Source organism: Sitophilus oryzae, unplaced genomic scaffold, assembly GCF_002938485.1.
Source record: "Sitophilus oryzae breed Bouriz unplaced genomic scaffold, Soryzae_2.0 scaffold_552_pilon_pilon, whole genome shotgun sequence".
Lineage (NCBI taxonomy): Eukaryota > Metazoa > Arthropoda > Insecta > Coleoptera > Curculionidae > Sitophilus > Sitophilus oryzae.
Genome location: NW_022147143.1, coordinates 891,114 through 916,554, shown reverse-complemented (window position 1 = coordinate 916,554; position 25,441 = coordinate 891,114). Strand labels below are relative to the sequence as shown.

The 25,441-nt window shown below is 33.7% G+C and overlaps 2 protein-coding genes across 3 annotated transcripts in view; both read left to right on the top strand.

The window, feature by feature from the left end:
* Positions 1-21,346, top strand: part of LOC115887105 (formin-like protein 6) — a 33,505-nt gene extending 12,159 nt beyond the window's left edge. Inside the window, exons 8-13 of one of the 2 annotated variants that reach the window (XM_030906428.1) lie at positions 1,413-1,522; positions 4,157-4,387; positions 9,102-9,194; positions 11,258-11,436; positions 17,583-17,910; positions 21,210-21,346. In XM_030906428.1, coding sequence (XP_030762288.1) covers positions 1,413-1,522; positions 4,157-4,387; positions 9,102-9,194; positions 11,258-11,436; positions 17,583-17,910; positions 21,210-21,307 — 1,039 coding nt within the window. In that variant the 3' untranslated portion in view covers positions 21,308-21,346. The remainder of the gene's footprint in view (positions 1-1,412; positions 1,523-4,156; positions 4,388-9,101; positions 9,195-11,257; positions 11,437-17,582; positions 17,911-21,209) is intronic. The other variant, XM_030906429.1, reaches the window with a different exon arrangement.
* Positions 21,232-25,133, top strand: LOC115887106 (cleavage and polyadenylation specificity factor subunit 6-like). Its single transcript, XM_030906430.1, has 2 exons — positions 21,232-21,504; positions 24,128-25,133. The coding sequence occupies exons 1-2, from the start codon at positions 21,370-21,372 to the stop codon at positions 24,611-24,613; spliced, it is 621 nt and encodes a 206-aa protein (XP_030762290.1). The 5' UTR covers positions 21,232-21,369; the 3' UTR covers positions 24,614-25,133.
* The last annotated feature ends 308 nt before the right edge of the window (positions 25,134-25,441 follow it).

Genomic DNA, 25,441 nt, shown 5'->3' with positions numbered 1-25,441 from the left:
CTACGGACTAAATTGTCACGCATGGCGGGAAGTTTAAAAAAAAAAAAATGTTATTTCTTCATTTATTTTTAATTATGACATACACAAAAACACAAAAAATACACCATTTTTTAAAAATATGTTTAATATCAATATCAAATATACAACAGAAATTAATTTCACCACAATAAATTAATAAAATTAAAAGAATAATGTTACAAGTAGATCAAGAGACAAAATTAATTATAACAAAACTGAAAAAAATGGCGTCATAGATGGCTTAGAAATAAAAGATATATCATAATTTTGAAAGTAAAATTATATGGGAAATGTCTTCGATCATCATTTTTAAGCCAACTGGACGATTATTTCAAACATACAAGCTGAGTTCGTTCATAGTGCTCTGAGAAATCTAGATAAACAAAGAATAATAAATTAAAAGTATTCCAGGGGAAAAGAGAGGAAAAACCTGTATCGTCTCTGATATCTGTCAGGGTATTGTTGAAAGTGTCATCTTTTTGCTCGAAGTTTTCAGGTCGATCAAAAAGATGACATTTACAACAATACTTTGCTGTAACTTTCACAAATATCAGAGAGAGTACATACAGGTATTGCCTCTCTTTTCCTCTGGGATGCTTTATATCTGTTGTTCTTTGTTTATCTATATTTCTCAGAGCATAATGCCGAACACGACTACAGTATATAATAATTTCAATATCCGAAGTGGAAAGAAAAAAGATCACCTTTCTGTTTTGTACTATGGTCCCTTTCTTCCGATGGCTCATCTCGTTGATATTTAGGAAGGATAAATAGGAAGGAAAATATAAAATTCAATTTGATTTGATGATCCTTTTCTGTCACCTAAAATCAGGAGAACGACAATGAGCATGTTAAGATGAAAAAAAAATTATCAACACTTACCTACACGTTAGTCCGAGGAGTTTTATTAAAAACCTATATATTTGCCTAAATAATTTATGTATTAAATTTGCAAAGCAAAATGCAGCGTGTAAACAAAAGAAATAAAATGGCGACAAGTCAACGTCAACGACCCGACAAGGAGAAAAGTGGTGTTCGAATAACAAATTATGGGTCACCAAAAATTGTTTTTGTCTCCTTTCAACGCACACTTTAGAAAGAAAAAGAGATGAACTGGAATACTGAAAGAACGTCAAGGCTTTATCTGTCACTCTTGTCAATAATTTATCGGTAAGGAAGATTCCTAGAAAATCGCTTGTAGTCAAATTTTCAACCATTGCCAGTTCTCCCATAAGAAGTGTCATCCACCTGGTGCAGGAAGATAGGAATCGAACTATCCTTATCTCTATATAGTATCCTTGGTGCACGCCAACTTCCATTGGTTTTCCTACAGCATTATTTTTTAATTACTTTTAATAATTTCGTTAATAAAATACTAATTGAAATCCTTTTAGAAGCGCCGTGTATAATCCACTGTTGCCACCTCCGATGCCTCCATTTTCGAAAAATAACGATGATGGCGGTTTCAGTTTCAATTCATCAATGGAGGGTACAAATACTTTTGGTAAGTATTGTAAAAAATATCACTTTTTCTAGTATTAAGAAGAATCTTTACTTTTTAATATTTAATATTTTTTTTCACTACTTTAAAAGTCAGGTTACGACATTGTTTAACATTAAAATGGCATAATCTTATATATCACACTGTTAAATATGTACTTTTTGTACTTAAGAAAAAAAATATACCTAAACTTATACAACAAGACTGCTGACTACATAATATGGAAAAAACGGCTCATTTTATGGAAAAAACGGCTCATTTTACGGTTACTGGAATACAGTGTTGCCATTTATATCCCATATATACTTGATCCATTTAGCGGACAGTATACAACAACTGTTCTATTAAAGCTAACGCACTCTATATTTTTTAAAAAGATGCATGCTATTTGTTGTTATAGTTATTTAAATACTTTGAATAAAAGGGCCAAAAGGAAGGAGCCTAATATTATTTTATATACGCATGCATTAGTGGGGGAATTGACATCATCACCCCCCATTTTTGACCGTTTTGTCTGACGTTTCGTTTGACATGTTTGAATTTGATTTGAAATTTTGTGAATTTGTCAATCGTTACTGAGCTTGTTTTTTATTATTTATTTTTTTTTATTACGCTTTTGTTTTCTGGTAGTAAATCTAGAATGATATTGTGTTAGAACTTAAATTAACAGTTACATTATTGCGAATTCCATAAAAAAAGAGTGTAAAATAGTTGGTTGTGCAGCGCGTGATTGATTTCAGTCAAAAATCGATAGAAAATTTTCCATTGTTAAGTAACTATAATATACACGTTACAATCAATTATAAAATTCACTTAGATTTAACTAATTATATACAGGGTGTTCCTTAATGACATGCTAATATTTAAGGGTGTGATTCTTGGATCTATTCTAAGAGAAAAACTTCATATGCATGTATGTCCTAAACATCGTAATTTCTGGTGGGTGGTAAAGTTTTCTAAAAAAAAACTCTTTTTCATAATGACTCTGATTTTATTATAGATATCTTTATGAAACTTGATTGACGTATTTTATGGATCAAAATACCTTTTTTGGTATACAAAGAATTTTATTTATTTCAACCAGTGCCGTCCGTACGGGTTTTACATTGAATATTTTTGAAGAAAAAAATGGTACACCACTGACTTCTTTTAAAATAAAAATTATTTTCAAAATTTCCATTCATTTCTAAACATTTTTTATCTCCTGATTTTTTTCGTTCGTTTTTGCCTAAAAAAATTAAAGTCAGTTTACTTCATGGTCATATCGCTGAAAATCTGACGCAGTGATTGTTGTGTGGAAATCATTTCTGCATCGGCTGGAAGGAAATTAAAAAATAAAACAATTTTTTGGTATATCAAAATATGGAAGACTTGTATCTCAAGGCTCAGTATTAGGCCTTATTTTGTTTCTTTTTATTAACGACATTGCTAACATAAACATCAGTGGTAAAATATGTCTTTTTGCGGACGACACTAGCTTCACTTGGAGCAACAAGGACGTCACGGTACCTCATAGGATTATATCAAACGACTTAATCACCATTAAATCTTGGTACGATTCGAACCTCCTGAGTCTCAACATTTCTTCTAAAGCTTTGTCGTATAAAAACTCGCTGCAGCCTTTTGTACTTAACAACACCACCATTGACGTCGTAAAATCTGTAAAATTCTTAGGGCTTGTTGTAGACAGTTCTCTAAAATGGGACATGCATATCGACGCTTTGTCGAAAAAATTGAGCTCTGCCTGTTTTGCATTAAGATCTGTTTGTAAGGAGCTTAACTTGTCAATGACTAGAACTGTTTATTATGCACGTTTTGAGTCGCACCTCAGATATTCCCTTCCATTCTGAGGTACGTCTGTGCGACTCAATTTGACCGCATTTTCAGGCTCCCGAAGAGAGCTGTTCGATATTCACTGGGACTAAACAGCAGAACCCATTGCCAGGACTTTTTTTAAAAATTAAAAATATTTACTCTTCCTTCCTTATTTATATTTGAATCCGTTTGCCTAATACGTAAGCATGTATCAGCTTCTCAAGAAAGGCCATCTCACACTTATCCACTCAGGAACGCGGAGCAAGATCTATATCTACCTACCCCACGCTCAGAGTTAGTTAAAAGTTCAATATTATACAACTCGAAAAAAATGCACAATCACCTGCCATTTGAAATCAAATCCATAACGTCATTTTCTTCATTTCGCAAAGCATTGAAATCTTATTTACTAGACAAGGCTTTCTACGCCGTAAATTTTACTACCCTGTATCTGAAAAGTTAAGATGTTTAGGACATATATTCATATGAAGTTTTTTTCTTAGAATAGGTCCAAGAATCACCTCCTTAAATATTAGCATGTCATTAAGGAACGCCCTGTATTGTTTCGTGCATTTTTGCTTTCATTTACTACTTGTCAAAAATAATTAGGATACGTCAATTTGACTTCAGTCAGTGTGTTTCAGTAGCGTCTCTGGTATTTTTGTTATTAATTTTAATAACTAATAACATAGTTTGTTGATATGCTCCTTCCTTAACATTTTTATTCAAAGTAGTTACAAAAAAGGGTACTAAAAACAGGGTAGCGTGGACCATCTCTATAACTATTTACAATCAACCCTTACATTACTTAAATTTGCACAGCGGGATCTTACGATACGTCGGTAGCGACATACTCCGGATCTACTTACAGTCCTTCGACGGCTACGAATAGCCATTACGACTACCAGTTACAAACTGGCGTGAATCCCTATCCGCCCGAAGCCAACTACGATCCCAGCGACTTGCCGACCCGATGGGACGACGCAGGTGACATTTGGAACGAGCTAAAGGACTGCGATACGCCCGAAAGTCCTCCCATGTTCGAGAAGAAAGGTATCAGATAATTACCGACTATATGCTTTTTCTTTTTGACTACTTCAGCACTGATTTTTTTTGTCCTCCGATAGTATTAAGTAGTATTTTAAGTTAATTATACCACATATTAGGTATACTATATTTATACAGATAAAAATCTTGTCCCTAATTTGTGGTACGAAAATTGTTTTTTATGACGATGTGAGGCTCTCTCCGTTTTTGAGAACGCTCACGGACGCCGAGATGCCTTGGTTCGGTTCCTCGGGCGCCACCCCCCAAAGTTTAAAGTGTTTGAGAGACCACTAGTGCCAGTACGGGTAGCTTTTATACAGTGGAGACACCAGGGAGTGATGAGATGAAAAGAAAATAAAACACAATTAACTATAACGTAACACTAGGTTTTTATTTAACAAATTAATTATGTACAAAAGTAATCAAGGAAAGTTCACGTTCTCGAATTGTAACAATAGTGAAATAAAATGTATATTTAGAAACCCGTAAAGTAAAATTTACAATAACAACCGTGTACCTCTAGAGTTCTGATCGATTATTCCCAATACGTAACTCTCTGACTGATTCTATCACGCGAACTCAAAACGCGTTCCCGAAGTGACGTTCTATTAGACACGCGCGAGTTCCAGATCGGCGTCGGATTTAGTGACGTCCTAATGAACACAGACACGTAGATACCGGAGCAACACACTCTACCACGACGCGACTCTCTAAACGGCGGCGACGTCGTTACAGGCGTCCCGATGGTCACAGCTAAATATTTATCGGAGCAGTATCCTTTTTGACAGCGAAATACGGACCCCGGATCGGCGTCGGAGTTAAAAGCGTCCCGTGACACACTCACGCGAGTCCTGGATCGATCGCGAAGTTAACCGTGTCCTGTGGGATACACAAACGCGAGTCCTGGATCGATCGCGAAGTTAACCGCGTCCCGTGGGATACACAAACGCGAGTCCCGGAGTGACGTTGACGTTAGCGACATCTCGGCGAGTTGTACGGCGTTCGGATAAGCGCGGCACGTACACACACAGCCCGGTCAGGACAGCCTCGGGATTTCGGCGAGATCCCGTCCAGCGTTACTGTTGCAGGATGCCGTCCGGACGGCACACCTAGAGAAATACGGGAGCGACAAAACCAGCCTCGGGATTTGGGCGAGATCCTGTTCTAGCCCCATAAATATTCGCGACCCGTGCGTTTACTGAACCACTTTAGCTGTCCCTTAAGAAAATTAATTAATTATTAGCCCGTAATTAGCTTTTCCTCGAGGGGTACGTTATACCGGGACAGTTGTCAGACTACCCTTAAGGGACATGGTTTCCGGCACCTGCCCTAGCACCCCATATTCCCTCTTTCGCCTGCTCGGCAACTCTGTTAATAAAATAAATTAATTATTTGCCCTTAAGTAGCTTTTCCCGGGAGGTTACTTTATACCGGGACAGTTGTCAGACTACCCTTAAGGGACATAGTTTCCGGCACCTGCCCTAGCACCCCGTATTCTCTCTTTCGTCTGGTCGGCAAACCTTCGCTCTCCCTTATCCCTAAAACGCTCCTAGGTGGTACAATAACCGCTAGTAATCATAACAAGGATACGACCTACCTTCGAATACTTCGACGGCTGGTGCTTACCTAGCGCAGTACGGCGGCGATCGGCGGCTGGCAGCAGGTCACTTGGCAGGCACTCCGGACTCGACCTCACTGTTTCGCGTGCGACCACAAACTGTCTCTCTGGAACTGCTGCAGCCAAGGTACTCGACTCGCGCTCCCCTCCACTCAACCTGCACTAGCAGAGTAGGGCGATCTGCGCGAACGGCTCGATTTCTCGCATTAAACTTATAACCCACAAAATTCTAAAAGTTACTGGTTTGTGGAAGTATGCTTTGGAATTAAATAAGACAATAGAAAATTTCATTAATGACTTATATTTAATTAACAATTATAAACAATCAATGTAATTGGCTGTGACAGTCTCGATTATATGAGATTAGATATGCAACTGGAATACTTAAGTGTTTCTGCTTCGGTTGGTTGGGAGAAAGGCCTCACCCTCTTCGCTGCACTCGTCCGCTGGTGGGTAGCGTGATTGTCCGGCTAACGTTGGAGAGCTTGTGAGACTCCACCAGTCTCAGTGCGTGAGCTACTTATGGGGAGGGTCAATTCTCGTATCTTCCTAGAAGATAACAAACAGCAGTATTCTACTCAACACAATTGATAAGTACCCAGTTTTGTGGTGGTGTTCTAAATTACCAATTGAACTGTCTGTTGGTTGCCAATGAAGGTACAATAAAAATAACTTATGATTAAACAACATATTAGTGATTCAAATAAACAATAATCAATATCTAAATCCAACTACTAATTATTATAGTAAAAATTATAATTAAAATTTAAAAAAGAAAATAGGCAATGACAGTTTAAATTAGTTATAATTGAAAAGATTGTCCAAATTATTTAAAGAATATAAATATAGAATTATAAAAAAATATAAAAGAAAAATATTTTGCTCTCTCTCTCTAGAAAATTCCAGACGACACAATCACTTCGGTACGACTTGAAAAAAAAAATATATTGTTACAGTAAATTATTTGATTTAATTTGTAGACACGTGTAAAAAGAATAAAAAAATATGTAAGATTAAAAAAACTAGAAATGTAGGAAAATTTAAATTAGAACAAAAGTTAATATTAAAATGCGATATTAAAAGATAAATTAAAAAAACTAGATAGAAAGATAAAGGTAAATAGAAAGATAGAGATAAGATACGAAAAACGATAAATGCTCAATTCGACAGATAAAAACTAAAAGAAAAGATATGTCACTCCAGGAACGAAGATAATGCATCCGCTAAATAAGATAAAGATAAGGTAAGGTAAATTTGGCAGATACGAGGTAAAGATACGTTCCCCAGAGTGACCCAAAAACAACAAAAAACAAAAATCTATCTGTCGAATGGCCTGCCAATAGACACCACCACTACAGGGTCCAGATAAAACAAGAGTTGCCTTCTGGCAAGCAAGGATTCGTTAAAGGTGACATAAGTCGTATAATATAAATATTATTAAAAAATCCTTACTTACCAGAGTCCCTCCTGGTTCGTCTCTGAGAGTACTCCTTCAGTGATTGATTCTGTTCATGGCCCCTGAGATTGCTAAATCGAACACCTCTGCGGTTCCTGTTCGACAGCTTGCGTCTCAGTACATAAATAAGAAAGATAAAAATAATTAGTACTAAATAAAAGTTAAAGGTATTAGAAAAATTTGTACAAAACTACCATACACGTGCTACTAAGATAAGAAGATAAAGAAATGATGATAAAAAAAATGAACTGTGAGATAAAAAGATAAAATAGAAAAAGGAATTTAAAGTTACAAGCTAATTAAATAATTAAATCAAATAATTAACTCATATTAGATAGTAAGAAATGTTTAAAAAAAACTAATAAATAATTTCCAAGTCGTACCTCGTGCCGGTGTCTGGAAAAAAAACTAGGTGTTTAAGCAAAGAAGATCGAGATGAGAGAGAGAGTGATTTTCGGCAAAACAAGTCCCTTTATAGAATTCTCCCATTCATTTAGACATGCGTTAAGTACCAAATGTCAATATAAAAATTTATAATTAATAGTAAAAATAATACATACGATAAAATTTCCTACATACCTTCAAAAAAAATGTGTGTAACAATTGCATCTTAATTATTTAACACTAAACAAAATATTAATAATAAACCTTCGTTTTCATTAAAAATAAACAAATTATTATCGGTAACCCATAGGCAACCAGAAAATATATAAAATATTTAAACAATTTAAACTAACAACCATCGCTAGTGATGTGTACCACTATCGAGGTTCCGCAAAAAATCGATAATATATAAAAAAAACGGATAAACGATATAAAAGGAAAAATGTAACGAAAATATTTTCGTTACAAACTATAGCGACCAAAACCGATCAAAACTCTCTTACAATATGGCAATTAAATATTTAACTTATTTAATTCAACAATCGGAACACTAATGAAGTTCATTACAATAATGATTTAACAATTAACAATAAAATACATTGACTGTCATTATTAAAAGAAAATGAAGTCCCTATTATTCTAGTATAATATTATTTAACACAATATATAGGGTGTCCCAGGAGTGAATGTAGAAATTTTTATGAACTTCATTACAACGATGAGCAAACGAGTCAATTTTCCTGTGCGCAAAAATAAACTCGCGTTTAAACAGCGTAATAACTGGGCCGCTCAGGCGCTGTGCACAATTTTAGAGGCCATAAGTGGGCGTGCTATGTGCGCAAACTAGTACCCTAACTAGTGCGCGACTCCGAAAATGGGAACCACGAAAATCAATGCTTTTGACGATAAGTTTATAATCTGTATAATCTGTGATTTTCATTTCTATGAATTTTCAATTCTGTGAATTTTCAGTAACATTGGATTATATGAATACCTCAATTATCGCTGTAGTAATTAGTGTAGTTTGCCTGATGATCTGCTAATACTATTACTGCTTCCGGTTATGTCAAAAATTAGTATAATGAAATTTCTTTTAACAAACTGTTCTTTGTATTGTTCTAGATGTTTTTTTGTGTCAGAGGGTAATATAGCGAACAACTTAAAAAAATATTTGTCTCAAATATATTTGGCTTATTCTGTTAGATGTAATTATTGGTATGTTAATATTTTTTCGACTAAATGTGTATTTAACCTGGTTAAAGGATATGGTAATCCGGTGGAATACCATGACGGTTCTATGTCGACTGGCGCAGCTGACGTAGATCAAAGGGTGTTACCTGGTCTGGGAGATTTAGGTACGTGTAGTAGTAACAAAGTATGTAAAGTTTGTTCAGCGAGAGAATGTATGATTTCGACAGATAACTTAAAAAAATACGAAAGTAAGACTTTTCAACTATAACGACATAACAACTGGCACTGTCCTGTCTCTCGCTGGACTGACTATATGTATATTATTATGCATGTAATTGAGTTGATGTGATGTTTAATTTTAACTTAGGTATAGGAAGATGGTGTGATTGGTGCCATTTTATATTTTCATTTCTATAACGATTTCGTTGTTTTACTTATAGTCTAAGAGCTATAGTCTGTGAAACGAATAACTTTGAATTTGACAGTTCCCGCGGGCTTTTCTAGTGTTAATTTTATTAGGTTAGCAACTTGCGGCCATGCTGACGCAATGCCGTCTCTAATAGAACAGCCTAGAGCGAGATTTATGACGTCACACTAGTTAGATACTACAGATTAATAACTATGTTGTAGAATACATGGGAAATAATTATTCCTCGATTTGTTGGTTTGTATTTTAAAAATGATATAGTTTACATGAAATATACATAATATACAGTTAATAAATACAATATATATATATACCTATTTATATTAATAAATATTTTGGCAGATAAACTATGAACCATACAAATGCAGCAAATGTTTTACAATATGACTGAAATCGTACTCCATAGTCAATGTAGATAGTTTTTGTGTTAAGAATAATAATTTAAAAAAATATGTGGTCATCTTTTGACAAGTTTATATTAGTTTATTAATTGCAGTAAACATTATAATATATAAATAAATTTTGTGAATGCAAATAATAATACATCACTATTAGTAGATATTGAATGTTTTTTGTTAAATTAGATCGATTTTCGAACCACAAAATTTAAAATATATTTTACATTTTACCCATTATCTTATGTACCATCTATTCATTATTTGTATATTGTAAAACATTTGCTGCATTTGTATGGTTCATAGTTTATTTGCCAAAGTATTTATTACTATAAATAGGTATATATTATATTGTATTTATTAACTGTATATTATGTATATTTCATGTAAACTATATTATTTTTAAAATACAAACCAAAAATACGAGGAATAATTATGTTTCCATGTATTCTCCAATATATTTATTAATCCGTATTATCTAACTAGTGTGACGTCATAAATCTCGCTCCGTGGCTGTTCTAATAGAGACGGCATTGGTCTAATATTTAGAAATGTCAAAAGCTGATGACATTTTACTTTTGTCAATTATGACATTTCGTGTTGATTTTGCAAGAAGAGGAAGATTTGTCACTTGTTTTATTATTTTCCTTTTCTATTTCACGAAAGTAAAAAGAGTTACCTATCTGATTCGTTCAGGCTAGTTCAGGCACTCAATTTAAAGAATATCAGTAACTTTTTTGACAGAGGGATTTTATATTTGCCATGTTGGTAAAAAATAACGGTCAAAATTCAAAGTTATTCATTTTATAGACTATAGCAACATTTTAGCTAGCAAAAAAGCTGGTTCTTTAATATATCTTTTGTTATGCTCTCCTGTTGACTGCCGGTAGATATTTCGTTCACTACTGAGTATCATATCTGTATTCAACATCTATTCACTGCGCATCACAAATTCGCCCTGTATTTCAGGAACTAAGGAGGTTAGGACAAACATATGTGTAGCATATTTAGTTTCACAAATATCTAGCAAAGTAATGTGAAAATCGCACCATTGTCTCTATTCATAAACGAGAAAGCCCATAAAACACGAAAATGGGATACCCTGTACAGATGTGATGCGCAGTAGTGAACCGCAGTAGTCTACCGGCAGCCAGACGGCCCGCACTTTGGTCAGCAGAGCACAGCAAAAGATATATTAAAGAACCAGCTTTCTTAAAATTCTCGTTTTCCCTACTTTATTTAATCTTGTACTATTATATTTTTATTAAGGTGAGATTAAGTTTCAAAAGACTAACTTTTTTTAAAATTAACTAAACTTTCTAAACTAGTTGAAAGGGCACGAGCTATAACAGATACGGGCAAAATATTTCTTTTATTGTATTGTTTTTTAAATCTTTTATGTCAGATTCAATCGTTAGTATTGGAGTGAAAGACGTAGATCACAGAAATCTCATCAGTTTGACCGGCTCTCCAAATGATGACGCCGATCATGTAAATGGTGTCAATCCACCACCTCCTGTAGCAGACAGAAGTAATTTGACTACCATCATTCCTCAAGAGACTCTATGGGAAAACCACGATCAAGTAAGATTTTCAGTTAATTCAAAAAATTTTATAATTTTTATTTTAAATTGGTATTTTTCTGTATACTGTTTTTTTCGAGAATATATTCTCTAATTTTTGATATTTTTTCAATTAAAAAAACGAGATTTGGTCTGTTAGTATATGACATAAATTAGAATTGATTGACGTATTCAATTGTTTTGGGTCACTTCCTGTTTCACCGGAAATAATTACAACTTTTGATTTCTAAATAACATCCTCAATATATTTTTACTTTATTCGATAGAAAATGACACTCTGAATAGAATGACAACAAATGTCAACTTTTGACATTTTCGCTTAAAAAATCGTATTTTCAATTTCAAATCTAGAGTGTGTTAAAAACACTAATTTTTGAGCCTTGGAAAAATAGATTTGATCGTTTAATGATTTTCATCTCTTGTTCTGGCCGGTTAAAAGATGCCCAAATTGTATTTTTAATCATATCTCAGTTTTTTCAAATGGAACAAAGACGTAGCTCACATAGACGATATAGTAATTGTGCCATGTACTAGAGATAGATTGGACACTGATATAAAACAAATAGGTCCGTCGTTTAGAGCCACCTGGTGATCCGGCAGGAAACTAATGGAAAGTTTTGGCATAACATATTTTTAGCGTTTCGTTACTTATTAACGCTAACTAAACCGCCCAAGTAGCAAAAAGAAATTCTAAAAGGATTGAATTATTTTATAACAGTCGAATAGCGTTGTCTTAAGGACTGCTTGATTTTATTAAGCGTTTGGTTTCGACCATTCTGTTTTTTAATAAAAGTTGTCATATTAAACTATTTTCTAGTGGTTTTTACAACGTATCCTATAACGCATTAAACGATAATTTCTTTTAGTATGATATAACACTTAATAAGGCAGTGCTATATGATAACAAACATATTATTTTATTAGACTATTATACCCACCATGTAAGAGTTCTATAATATTCATATAACTAGTAGTCACAAGATCATATAATAGTTACTTAAACTTGTCTTATTAAAGTTGTATTACGTTGTATGATAGAATGTTTTATTGCGTTAAACTACGGTGCTGTATACAACACTAGTTATATAGCCTTATATGATAAAATTGTGATTAACAAAATAAATTCGCTGTAATATCTGCATTATAAAACTGGTAATGTATAATATAACCTCATTTTAAATTAAATGGTATACCTAGTTATTTATTTTGTTATTGTTGTTGTTGCAAAAGTAATATCTACGTACGAGTATAATCAATCACAGCTATTATGAATTCTGGACAAAGTTGGAAAAAAGTTAACATACGCAGTGGTAGTTATAAAGAGCATGTAAGAAAAAACTCATCGAAATTACGGCAAATAATCCCGAGAATTCCCTGGGTTCCCAAAAGCCAAAACCTCTCGGGTTGTCTGGCTTCTTCAAAGCATTGTTGCCACGTTGATGTAAAAGTTTTACTGTAGTAATGTTTGTATTGTTTTATTGTTGTTTTTCCAAGTCCTTAGGTTGCCGCTCACTCGTCGGGCATGCATGAAATGCATTGCGTGCATAAATCCATGAAAACCTGATCATGTTTGTTAGTTTAAATACTAATCAAATGAGATTTGCCAACATCCATTTGTCACAAATCTCAATATGTCAAAAATAGTTCTATAGTGCCTGGAAATTCTGCGTAATGATAGATATTTATCTTATACCGTTTTATTTTACCACAAAGACTTATTTAAGGGATTCATTTATAATAAAATGGTTGCATTATAATTCGCCATGTTTAAGGCAGAATTTTTGTATGGCCTATGGCCGCCATTATATGAAGCAAAATTAAAAACATCAAAATAAATTGTAAAATGTTTTTTTTGAGAACTATTTTGTGATAAGATTCCCACATACAGTAATAAACTGTTTAATTAAATTAAAAACAAGAATTTTTGAAAATTTTATTTTATTTTATTGTTTAAATTTATACGTAAACCTAAATCGAAATTAAAGCGCTTTAATTTTTTGCCAAATACATACCTAATCTACCGGTAAAATTTTCGGCGCAACAAAAATTGTCCCTACTTTTCAAACCCTATTAATGATTTTTTATATTACATATTTGTTGTACCTTCTGACTCTACCCGCCATTTTCATTGTCGAGTAAAGTCTCCTTTTTAACAATCCACATCCTCTAGATTCATTTTACGACACGCTTAAAATATAATTTGCTCCTAATATTCTTTGGTAAAAAATAAAATACTCTTGTACCTCGCTAAATGATCAAATGTTCTTATTGTTCTGTTTCTTAGATGTGACCACGTAATACATAATAAAACTAGTTTTATAATAGTCATATAACGCTGTGTAAAATAGTTGCATAATAGTTGTATACCCTTTTTATAGAACTTCTATACTACGAAACGGTTGTATAAAAATGGGCCTTTTTTGGTTGTAAAGCTATCATATTACGGTCATATAGCACGTTATATGAATTGAGGTATCCTATAAAAATTATCACATAGCTGTTTATACAGCCTTTATAAAATAAAATTTGCTACTTGGGCGGTAACGTTATTCAAGCGCAAAATTCCGTGTAAAGTATAAAATAATACTTATATACTTTTTTTATCACATTTTATGTTTTATTAAATAATTAGAAGTATAACATAGTCAAAACCAAAATAAAATTATGAATACATACATTTTAAACACCGACAATAATAGAGCACATAACGACTATTTTTTTGATGTAACAAATAAATTATAATATAGTCAAAATATTATAGGCTACTTATTAACTGTTACTAAAAATATTATATTGTATTACCAACTATGTACTGACTTATTAATGATTAAACTATTTTTTTATTTGGTTCATAAATTTGTTATTTTTAAAATGTCAACATGTCTTTAATAAAAAAGTTTAATATCTAATACGAAAATGATCATAGACTGTAAATATCAAAATGCACAAACTAATAAAAACACAAGCTACAAATCACTGAATTTTTCGACAAATCAGGAATATCTGAATTAATAATTATTTAAAAAACGATATAAAAATAACTTGACGGATCGCCAATATTCTGTCTAAAAAGCTAAGTTTGTAGGTCTATAAAATTACTATTGAGTGTCTAGGGCCTGGTAGCGCATTAGTATATTTGGAAAAAGCATTTTTTTAGGAATAATTTGATACCACACCCTTAGTATTTCGAGCCAAATTGTCGTTATGAACAATTTCAAATATACCATATGCGATATTTAATAATCTAAAAACTGTCAATTTCAGAAATATTAAGTTGCCATATTGCAAAACCACATAACGCAGTCATATTATAAGGGTTCTTTGAAAAACTATTTATTGTATTACATATTTTCAAAATATTCTATAAATATATTACTTAGCAAAGTAATATCCTTGTTTATATATTCTTAAAGTTGGTCAACCTCTCGACAAAATGTGCTGCCTCTGGTGAACAAATCGTAAAGCTTTAAAAGAATGAAGCATGTGATTAGGGGCGGAGTCAAAAATATCGATTATTTGCGGTATTTCCCTCAGAGTAATGTAATAATATAGCTCGGATTTTTGCGAACTATAATAGGGCTCAGCTGATTAAGAAATTTAAACAAAACTATTATTTCATTGTCGATTTTCGATTATTTTTGCTGTTATTTTAAGGATTCTAAACCGTATTTAACAAAGAAATAACAATTTTCAATATGTTGGTACATTAATGCTAATTACTGGTAATTATTAATATTTAAAAAAAGTTACATACACTTACTTTATTTCGATTTGATCCAGGGCTATAACATTTTATTTCATTCTTTCATCATTTTATTCTAAATTGAGGTTTTACGAATTTAAGATAATTTTTTTTTGAAAACAAAACATTTATACATTCTTGATTAATTTTTTTCTTAATTAAAAATAAAACTTGGCATTTGTTTCAATAATATTATTTGACATTTAAAGAAATATTATGTACTTAATACACCATTTAAATCTTTATTACACGAAATAAATCTTTCTTAGCGTAAAACATGGTCAGAGTCAAGTTTGCTTTAACTTTGTACCATATGAAAAAAAAACGGCATCCAGTTGGCAGGGAAATGACGATCGACGACATTTCCCACATAAATTTACATATAAAATGACAGCGACCTTAATTTCATAGCCATCGCTGACTCCGTTTATTTTCGATCAAGAATTATAAAAACTGAAAATATCATTATGTTTTAACTCACAAAGCCCGTTAAAACATAAAAATTTCTAGTATATTGTTTTATTAGGAGTAAAAATGACACTTTTCGTGGCGAGACTGTAGGTTTGACATACAGCCGAAGCACAAAAGTCATTTTTACTCCGAATAGAACATGCTATTTTTTTCAAACGCCACAAATAATGTTTTAAACAATTTCAAACGTTCCAAATAATATAAACATATTTAAAACTCATACCTTGTAAGTAATTATCATGATACAAAAAAACAAGGTATGATATTGCGCAGGTTGGTCACAGGTGATAAACGGCAATATTGGTCGGCAAGCTCCACGCGCCAATTTCAAATTTTCAAACAGATGACACATAATAAATGTGTATGTAACTTTTAGTTATGTGTCATAAGTTATGTGTCATAACTTTTCAAATGTCCAGCTCGATGATTTTACATAACTTTAGGGGTTATTTAATTCTTCCCTATTTTAGGTCTTTTTTTATTAGTGGCAATTGAACAATACGGATATTTTGTTGTATGGCATATGACGTTACAGGCGATATGCGCAAACTGAACGAAATTGGAGACCCTATCGACCATACCTTGTTTTCAAGTTTGCTTTGTACCATGAGTAATTATATATCGAGAAACTATGGTTACGGCTCGTTGAATTTGAGACTTATGTCATTTTAATAATATATTTTCATACTTTTTTAGGCGTAAAGTGCTTTACTTTTATGCCTAGGCGTTAAAATGACTTTTTTATATTGTCAATCACGTCGCAAAAATTAATACTTTTGTGACGTTTGAAAAAAAAATAATATTTTGAAACTAACTGGTATATTTTTCTGCCACAACAAAGTTATTATACAGTGATAAATGATAAGATCATATTGAAATACGCTACTGGGTAAAAAAAATTGGCTAAATTTTATCAATAATACTCCATTTCAAAAGTTATTTTCCAAAATAATTAATATTTTTTAATAATTGATTGCAATTAATATTATTTGACTAGTTTAATTTGATTAATTAATAAGACTAGATTAATTTCATTTAAAATAAATTTGATCAGATTTTTTTCGTATATTCAACTACCAGAAAAGTAGAAGGAAGATTATAATGTATCTATCACAATATTTAAAAGAACTACTACAATAATTATTAGAAGAAAAACAAAAAGAAAAAAATACCCAAATACCTTCACCTTCTACTCAACTACAAAATAAATGAATATAATCTCTTACAAGAACACTACACAAACTACTTCTTGTATTCTACACTAAACAAATTATCAAACTTATTAATTAATCAAACATAAAGAAAAATTAACCAAATTACCCCTTCACCTACTACTTAACTTCAAAATAAAATATAAAAACACTACTAAATTTCTTCTGGTAGTCTACACTAAACATTATAATCAAACTTAATAAATTAATCTAATTTTACATTACAACTACAAAGAAACAAGAAAATATTTTAAAACTACAAGAAATAAAACTTCGATACGTGCGACCAGTATAATAGATCAAGCGGACAAAGAATATAAAATACTTTAAAATGTGCATTCAGAAAGAAAAAATATCTCGAAAATTATCTAAACAAACATTTTTTTTTCTTATCAGTGAAAAACATCGACCTCGTCGGCCTTGCGGAATTTGTCGGGTATTTACAATGGTCGAATTGTATAATTACCAGCTTTTATAGCATATCTAATAGACAAAAAGTATCTGGTCGATTAGTAACCAATTGGCACAGTCCGAAAATTATCGATTTTTATTTTCTCTGTTTTTATTGGCCGCTTCAAAATTCAGAGTAACAAAAAATATTTTTCTCTAGTAAAAGACTGTGAAATACGCCCCGCCATCTGGTGCTTTACATCCATAAACGTCTTAGGTTGAGCTACTTTAAAAATTCATATACAAGGGTAATATTTACGGTGTATTTTCTAGGACTACCGGACACTGTCCACCCTGAACAGCGACGTTGGTCCACCTCCACCCCCTCCCTCGTCCAACTCCAAAGACCAAGACTACCGGCTCCAGTTCGGTTTGGACAACCTGACCATACCGCCGCCTCCGCCGCCCCCCAAATCGCCCGAGCCGCCACCAAAAGCACCGCTGGCGCCGCCCCCTCTGCCACTCCCCGTTCTGGCTGCCGCGCCCCCTCCCCCGCCCCCGCCCAAGGAGGGCAAGAGTCCGGGGAGGAGGAGCGATAACAACGAGGGTGACATAGATATGGATCTCAGCGACGATTTGGAGGTGTCCGCCAAGCCGGAGGGTGAGTAAATAATAATAGCGTATGATCGAAAATAAAACGGCCGCGGCGTTCGGTTGGCTTGGAAATGACGATCGGTGACATTTTTCATTTAATTTTACATATAAAATGACAGCGATCTTCATTTTATAGCCATCGCCGACGTCGTTTGTAGATAGGTTGTATTTTTAACTGCCCAAACATTGGCTCTCCTGTTGATTTTATAGCCAAGTTGTAAATAGATTTTTTTTTTATACCAAATTTGAACAATTTCGGATAAGCCGTTTTTTTAACTGATTTAAGAGAAACTGCATCTATTTAAGTCAACACCTCAGCAGAGGTTGAGATAGGTACCAAAACTGTAGTTGTTAAAACAACGCAAGGAACTCCTCTATTGGTGAGTGACCTCCCCCTACTGTGGAGCTTGGTAGTGGATGAACTACTAGACGAATTAACTCTAGCGGGAATACACTGCATAGGGTATGCAGATGACATACATGATTGCACGGGGGAAACATGAGGCACCCTGTGTGATATTATCCAAAGCGGACTCCGCATCGCTGAGAGATGGTGCAGGACTGTCGGGCTGAGCATCAACTCAGACAAAATCGCGGTAGTGCCATTCACCAGAAGGCGAAGTCTGAAAAACTTGAAAAGAATCTATCTTGAAATGATGAAAAAGATAGATTCTTTTCAAGTTTTGAGAGAGTTTTCAAGATGATGAAAAGAGTTTTCAAGATGATGAAAAGGAAATACTGCCATCACAGGAAGTGAAATATCTGGGAATAACCTTGGACAGTAAACTTCTCTGGAACAGGCATATTAAGAACATTGCCAACAAAGCCACAAAGGGTCTCATAATATGCAGAAGACTGGCGGGAAATAGATAGGGTTGCGCTCCTAACGTTTTGCGCTGGATTTATACCATGATAGAAAGACCCATGCTTACCTATGAAGCAGTTGCTTGGTACACAAAACTAAAGCAATATACAGCAAGGCAAAGAAAATACGGACAAATTACTTCTAACTTTTCCACCAATAAGGAATATACGTAGATAAAAACATACACGTAGATAAATAAATTTAGCATATGGCGTCGGTATATCGAATAATGATTCAAATTATGTTAGTTTTTATTGTTTAAGCTAAACTATTTCTAAAGTAAACAGATTTTAAGAAAAAAAGATAGAAAGATATAATTATCTTATGTAAATAATGTACGTATTTTAATTTAAATTCTAACGTTTATAACGTCTTTCAGACGAATATAAATCTAAATATTATTGGCAAAAATATAAAACTTATAAAAAGATATTCTTCAGTCTGAATAAAAGATGGCAAATAAAAAGTATTGAATACCAATAAATTATATTATTTTATATTTTTTATTTAATAGTTTTATTTTCAAAATTAAAAGCTAACATAGCTAAATTCTTCTAGCCATCTGCATGTTGTTTATTATTTACAAATTTGGAGGGTTTATGAATTGTTATTGTTTATAAATTTGCATGGGTACAGAGATAACGGCGGGGAGGGGAGTAGGTAGGTACAGGGTGGGTCAAATTCGACGCTTTTAAATGGAAACACCCTTTTCTATAGGAGATAGACAAAAACTAATATCGGTGTCTGGAGCTCAATTTTTGTCAAAAACATGATGGTGAAAACCGCATATCGATATCTGTTACCGTTTCGGAGTTACGGGGTGTTTTTCAAAAATATGCATTTTTAACAAATCGCTGTAACTTTTTGCTATGGAAAATTTTGTATTTTTATGAAAACATTTCCAAAGCACCTTTTTACGTAGAATTTAATGGTTTATGTATATTTTTTTAAAATTAATAATTTAAGGATTATCAACAGAAAATTTGATTTTATATGGGACACCCTGTATATTTTTTAATTTGTTGAAAATACTTTAAAATTACCTTTCCAAAAAATATAACACACTTGATATTTTGCTCGATTCCTCCTCGAGATATAGAGTATATAAAAATTCGCCGGCTTTAAATAAGTAGGTAGGCTTTGAACGGCACCGGCTGTAATGCAAAAATTCTAGCTGTGAACATCAATTAAAACGAAAATAATATTTGCTATGAGAGATGCAGAATTTTATAACAATTTAAAATATATTTAACCAACATCAACACATTTAAACTATATCTAATAACAATAAAAATAAATAGCAAACCAAGACATAAGATTTTGCTACAGGTGTTCGACATATCGACCGTCTTCTGTTATGGACAGACGGGGCAGTTTTTGAACATTTCTCGCGGAATTCATTAACTCAGTAGGTGTGAAATATACCCTCTTATAACTGCTAAGTATTTCTAATTCTTGTCTAGATTATACGGAAGAATAAGGAACCTTTATTCTTCCGCAAATATATCCATAGGATTAGGTCCATGGGCACTAAGTCAGGCGGCCTCGACGGCCAACGGCTGGGGTCTTGGTTAGTTATTCAATTATTCTTGAAATTGGCTGCAAAAATTTGCTGATAACTTCAGCGTTCAGAGGCGGTGCGTCGTCTTGCTGGAAAAATATGTTTTCGAGTTGCATTAAGGGCATATCATCAATAAGGGGTCCAAAGCCTACTAGTTAAAAGTGGCGAACTTTTAAAAATTCTGTATTTCGAAGGGGATCATAACAAAATATCAAGTGTGCTATATTTTTGGAAAGGTAATTTTAAATTCTTTTCAGTTAATTAAAAATATAGAGGGTGCCCCAAATAAAAAATCAATTTTTCTGTTGATAACTCTTAAATTATTAATTTTAAAAAAATTATACTTAAACCATTAAATTCTACGTAAAAAGGTGCTTTGGAAATGTTTTCATAGAAATACAAAATTTTCCTTAGTAAAAAAGTTACAGCGATTTGTTAAAAATGCACATTTTTGAAAAACACCCCGTAACTTCGAAACGGTAACAGATATTGATGTGCGGTTCTCACCATCATGTTTTTAATGAAAATTGAGCTCCAGACATCGATATTAGTTTTCGTCTATCTCCTATAGAAAAGGGTGTTTCCATTTAAAAGCGTCGAATTTGACCCACCCTGTACAGTAACCAGAAATACCACTTAGGCGGGAACAGCGACACTTTGGAAGCCGGAGCCTCGGTTACAAAATCGCGGTATTTTGTCGCGGTATTTCACTGGAACGGTCGCTATTGTAACGCGACTAATGTGGAACCGGTATTCCCATCACTACTATGCATCACCCGGTAAAATGCAAATCGTACTTACAGAAACAAAGTTTTGTATAATAACTTATGACAGCTTTATCCACGGAGTTTATAGGATGTAATAACGATATGTTTTTCAGGAAATGGCCACGCCTCCCTGGAACCGCCCCCGCCCTTGCCCGACCTGCTCGACGACGTCGACGCCAACCAATTCCTGGACGACATCTCGAACGACTGAACGAGTTCAGCAATTTGTCGGCGGAACTGAACCCGCCCGACGCGGTCGAACACGGCCCGGCGATGGACAAGGCGCTCCTCAGTCCGATCGACGTGCACCAGAGGCCGCCCTGGCACGGGGTGCCGCCGCCCATGCCGCCCTCGATGGCGTTCAATATGGGCATGCCGCCAGCGGCTATGATGGGCGGAATAAACAGAGTAAGTAGTTTTTTGGAGTGAAACTTCTTTACGCGCGCTGGGAGTAAAAATTCAAGCCTGTGGCACACGAGCTAGTGAGATGAAAAGTGGGAAGAATCGCACAATCGCGCAAACATCAAAAAATATTTGATTTAAAGCTAAGAAAATCGTTGCCTTGTTATGAGCTTTTTAAAAATATAATATGCTCTATATTTAATATCATAAAAAAGTTAAAAAATGTATTATTAAACTTTTTTTTAAACCGTAACCCAAGTAGCATTTTCACGACTTGCGACCACATGTTTATTAAACACAACGTTGGATTAGTTACAGAAAATAGTTAGCTCCGTACCTTGGGTATTAAAATAAATGTAAACGTTGTTGTAACGTTGTGCCGACGTTGAACTAGTACTACAACAAAGTAAACGCTTCTGCGACGTCGAATAAACGTTGTCTTGTAACCTTTTTTGCTTAAGTGATCTTTAGGTGGTTCGGACAACGTAGTTACAATGTTGGGCAATAAAGATTTTTCCGACGTCACTTTCAGGACCTATTCCAGCGTTATGCAAACGTCGTCTGTTTTACTAATTCCAACGTAGTTTAGATTTCCTTATTCTTACGGTGGTAGGACGTCGAGCCACTACCTTTTTGCAACTGTATTAAACCATAACTTTAAATCTTAAATTTTCACTTCATTGTTCTCTTCAGTCAGACAATACTGTGCTGTTTTTGTTTTTATAAAAAAAAATTAATTAAAATGGGACGTAAGAAAGGCACATATAAAACTAAATTTAAATATATATCGACATATTACCGATACTTTATCCACTCCCTCGTTTATTTAGAATATAGAGGGCTGCACAAGCTAGACTCTAGGATGACTAAATTAGGCAATCTTGCGACTAGTATACTACCTGTTAAGGCTGAACTGCGACTTTATTAGTCCAGTATGCGGCTACTCGAACTACTCCATCTTAATCACCAAAACAACAAAGTGAAAGCCGCCATGTTGTTGAATAAGAAAATGTTTCGTTCCTAAAATAGCAATTCCTGCTTTTTGAATACATTAACTTGAAATATTTGACCCTAAAAAACACGCGGAAACAATTTTTTTTCGACTGCGAAAAAATTATTCTCATTTTATTAAAAAAAATCTAGAAATTTTTATAACTTCTTTAATTTTAAGGCCCATAAGTATTTTTCAAAGTAGAAACAATACATTTATCAATAAAGTTGTTTGCGTTTAACTTTTTTGCCTTGGGTAACGAGTTACAGAGTTGGTTAAAGTGTTTCAATAATTATGATCTTCAAACATCCTCTACACTTAAATACTTTTGTCTAGTTTTCCTTTACTGCCATCTGTCATCGTCATCACTAACTAAATTATAAAAATAATATTTTTACTATAATTATCCCAATTTAAGATAAAACGCGACTTAGACGCCATATTATTATAGTTTTGTATTTCTGTGAATTAGGATTTTAAACAACGTTGCAGTTTGTACTAAATTAGGGTGCTAGCCAACGTAGGTATCCAACGTTACGTCGTTTCGACCTAAAAATTATTCTCCAAACTAGTGCAGACTAGGGTTGGCACGAGGTTGTGCCGACGTTGCGCCCCGACGTTTGGTCGCGTGATACAACGTTGTCTCGACGTCCAAATGCTGCTTGGGAACGATCTGTGCCATACGCGGCTAAGAAAATAACTATAATAAACTTGATATTGTACCAAACTTGTGTGCTAGGAAGTATATTTACATGCATGTTTTCATCGATAGGTTTGTAGCTTCTGAATAACGATCTAGGTAAAGCATCTGCTGATTTGCCAGCTCAGAATTAGAATTTAGAGTTAGTAACTCGCATTTTCATTAGAGGGCACTGTCATATTTATTTCAAACCAATAATCAAAGAGAATATTCGTATAATTTAATAAAATTACTGTAAATCACTATAAATAATGAATCGTTTGTAATTGAACTGTAATTTCAGGATTATTAATCCCGTAAATGATGGAGAAAAACAATTGTGATTGATTAAAATTTTATTTTAAGATGAAACTTTTGTTAACAACATTCTGGGAATTTGAATAATGACAAGACAAGTAACATCTGTCTAAAAAAGACAGCGATTTAGAGTGACAATTTGGTTATGTAAAATTTAGAGCGACAATTTTGATTATGCAAAAGAAATGCATGTTCTATGAGTTTGCCTAACGATTACCGTTAATTTAAAAATAAATCCCCAACATGTATAATGAACAAAACATTTAAACAAAAACAGACCACAGACCACACAAAACAAATTGTTGGTTAGAAGCAGTAGTAGTCAGATATATATATGTAGTAGTATTTTGGTTTAATGGCCACTGCTGCCAGGCTATCCGGCCGAGTAATGGAATCATCGTTTTTTAATAAAAATTTAAAAAACATAAAATTATAAAGCTAGAATAGTATACGGTTTTATATTAACTCTATATGTCCTTCAAATACTTCAATTTAATAGCTGTTAGTAAGAAGTTTCACTTCAAATATGCGCACATAGTGCACACACAATTTTTTTGTCGAAGAATCATCCCCTAAAAAGTTGCCATACATTTTCCAAACACTCTGTGTACTATAATACTATTCTTTTTTGACATTACCAGATGGATATGAACAATCCCCCAACGCCAGGCCTCCTGCCCACGCCCACAATGAACGGACCTCCTCCTCCCATGCTACAGCCTCCCCAGCCGCCCTGGATGGACGGCCCACCTCATTGGAACCACCACGCCCACCAAACTCCGCCACGTTACGGCGATCATCCGCTAGACGGTCCCCCGTACTTGCCCGAAGACAACTTACCGTATTTCCCCGACGAGAATCCGTACTATCCCGAAGATAACCCGTACTATCCCGAAGATAACCGATACGGCTTCGACGATAGCTTCGGCATGGACAGGCAAGAGTTCAATATGAGCGGAGGGGGAGGAGCCTATAGAAGGGACAGCTTTAGAGGCGGGTTCGGTAATAAGAATCAGGATGGATTCGGATTCAGGGGGCGTGGCCGTGGAAATAGAGCGGGAGGACGAGGTGGGAGGGGCAACAGACGAGCTAGAGGAAGAGGCGGGTTTAACAGAGGAGGGTTTTGATTGGGAAGATTGAAGAACCGAAATGAAATGTAAATTGAAGATATTTTCGAGCAGTTCCGATCTTTAGGTGGTAGGTAGTAAGATGATTTTTGATTTTTTCCCTCGTTTTTTTTTATCAATATTAATAATAATAGTTGTGAATTGGCACGAAGGATTTTATATTTAAAAAAAGATCCACATTTTTTTCCATTTAAATGGTTTAATGGAAGCTGTGACTAATGTTCTTTTTTCTATGAGCGATATGATGTGTGTATGAAAATTAAAGATATAAATTTAAACAAATACAAACTGGTACAGTTGCTTGCTCAATGTCACTGGTAAGATCCGTATCAAATTATGGGTTATGTTTTATCAATTGATTTAGATTAAATTTGACTTTGAAGCTAGTTTTTTTGCTTTGAAATACATACTACATAAAAAATCAACTTCCTTTGCTCTCAGGTATCTGTCAAATTTGACAGTAATAACTGTCTTATTGGCCGAAGTTTTTTTTTTAATTTTGGATATACAGGGTTGTTCACCACATACGACACGGAGTATTGTAGCTAAACGATTAGTTTTTTACAAATTGTAAGTTTTGGGTTCATTGAAGGAATATTAGAGCTACAATTTAAAAATATTTTTACAAGATACAGAAGAGTGTCCCAAATAAATAAAAAATATCAAAGTTGTATTTTTTTAAATGTAACACCCTGTATATTATTACATTTTTAGTTTCTACGATTAAAATAAAGGTAAATTTGATTAAGGTTTATTACACTTAAACCTTACCGTTTTTGAAATATTTTCAATTTTGTGAAATTGCAGTAAAAATTTTAAGGCTTCATT

Bases quoted from the DNA above. Each gene is read 5' to 3' on its own strand.
- LOC115887106 (XM_030906430.1), top strand. From the start codon at position 21,370: ATGGACAAGGCGCTCCTCAGTCCGATCGACGTGCACCAGAGGCCGCCC. The intron at 21,505-24,127 runs GTAAGTAGTTTT...TGACATTACCAG, and splicing joins TGATGGGCGGAATAAACAGA to ATGGATATGAACAATCCCCC.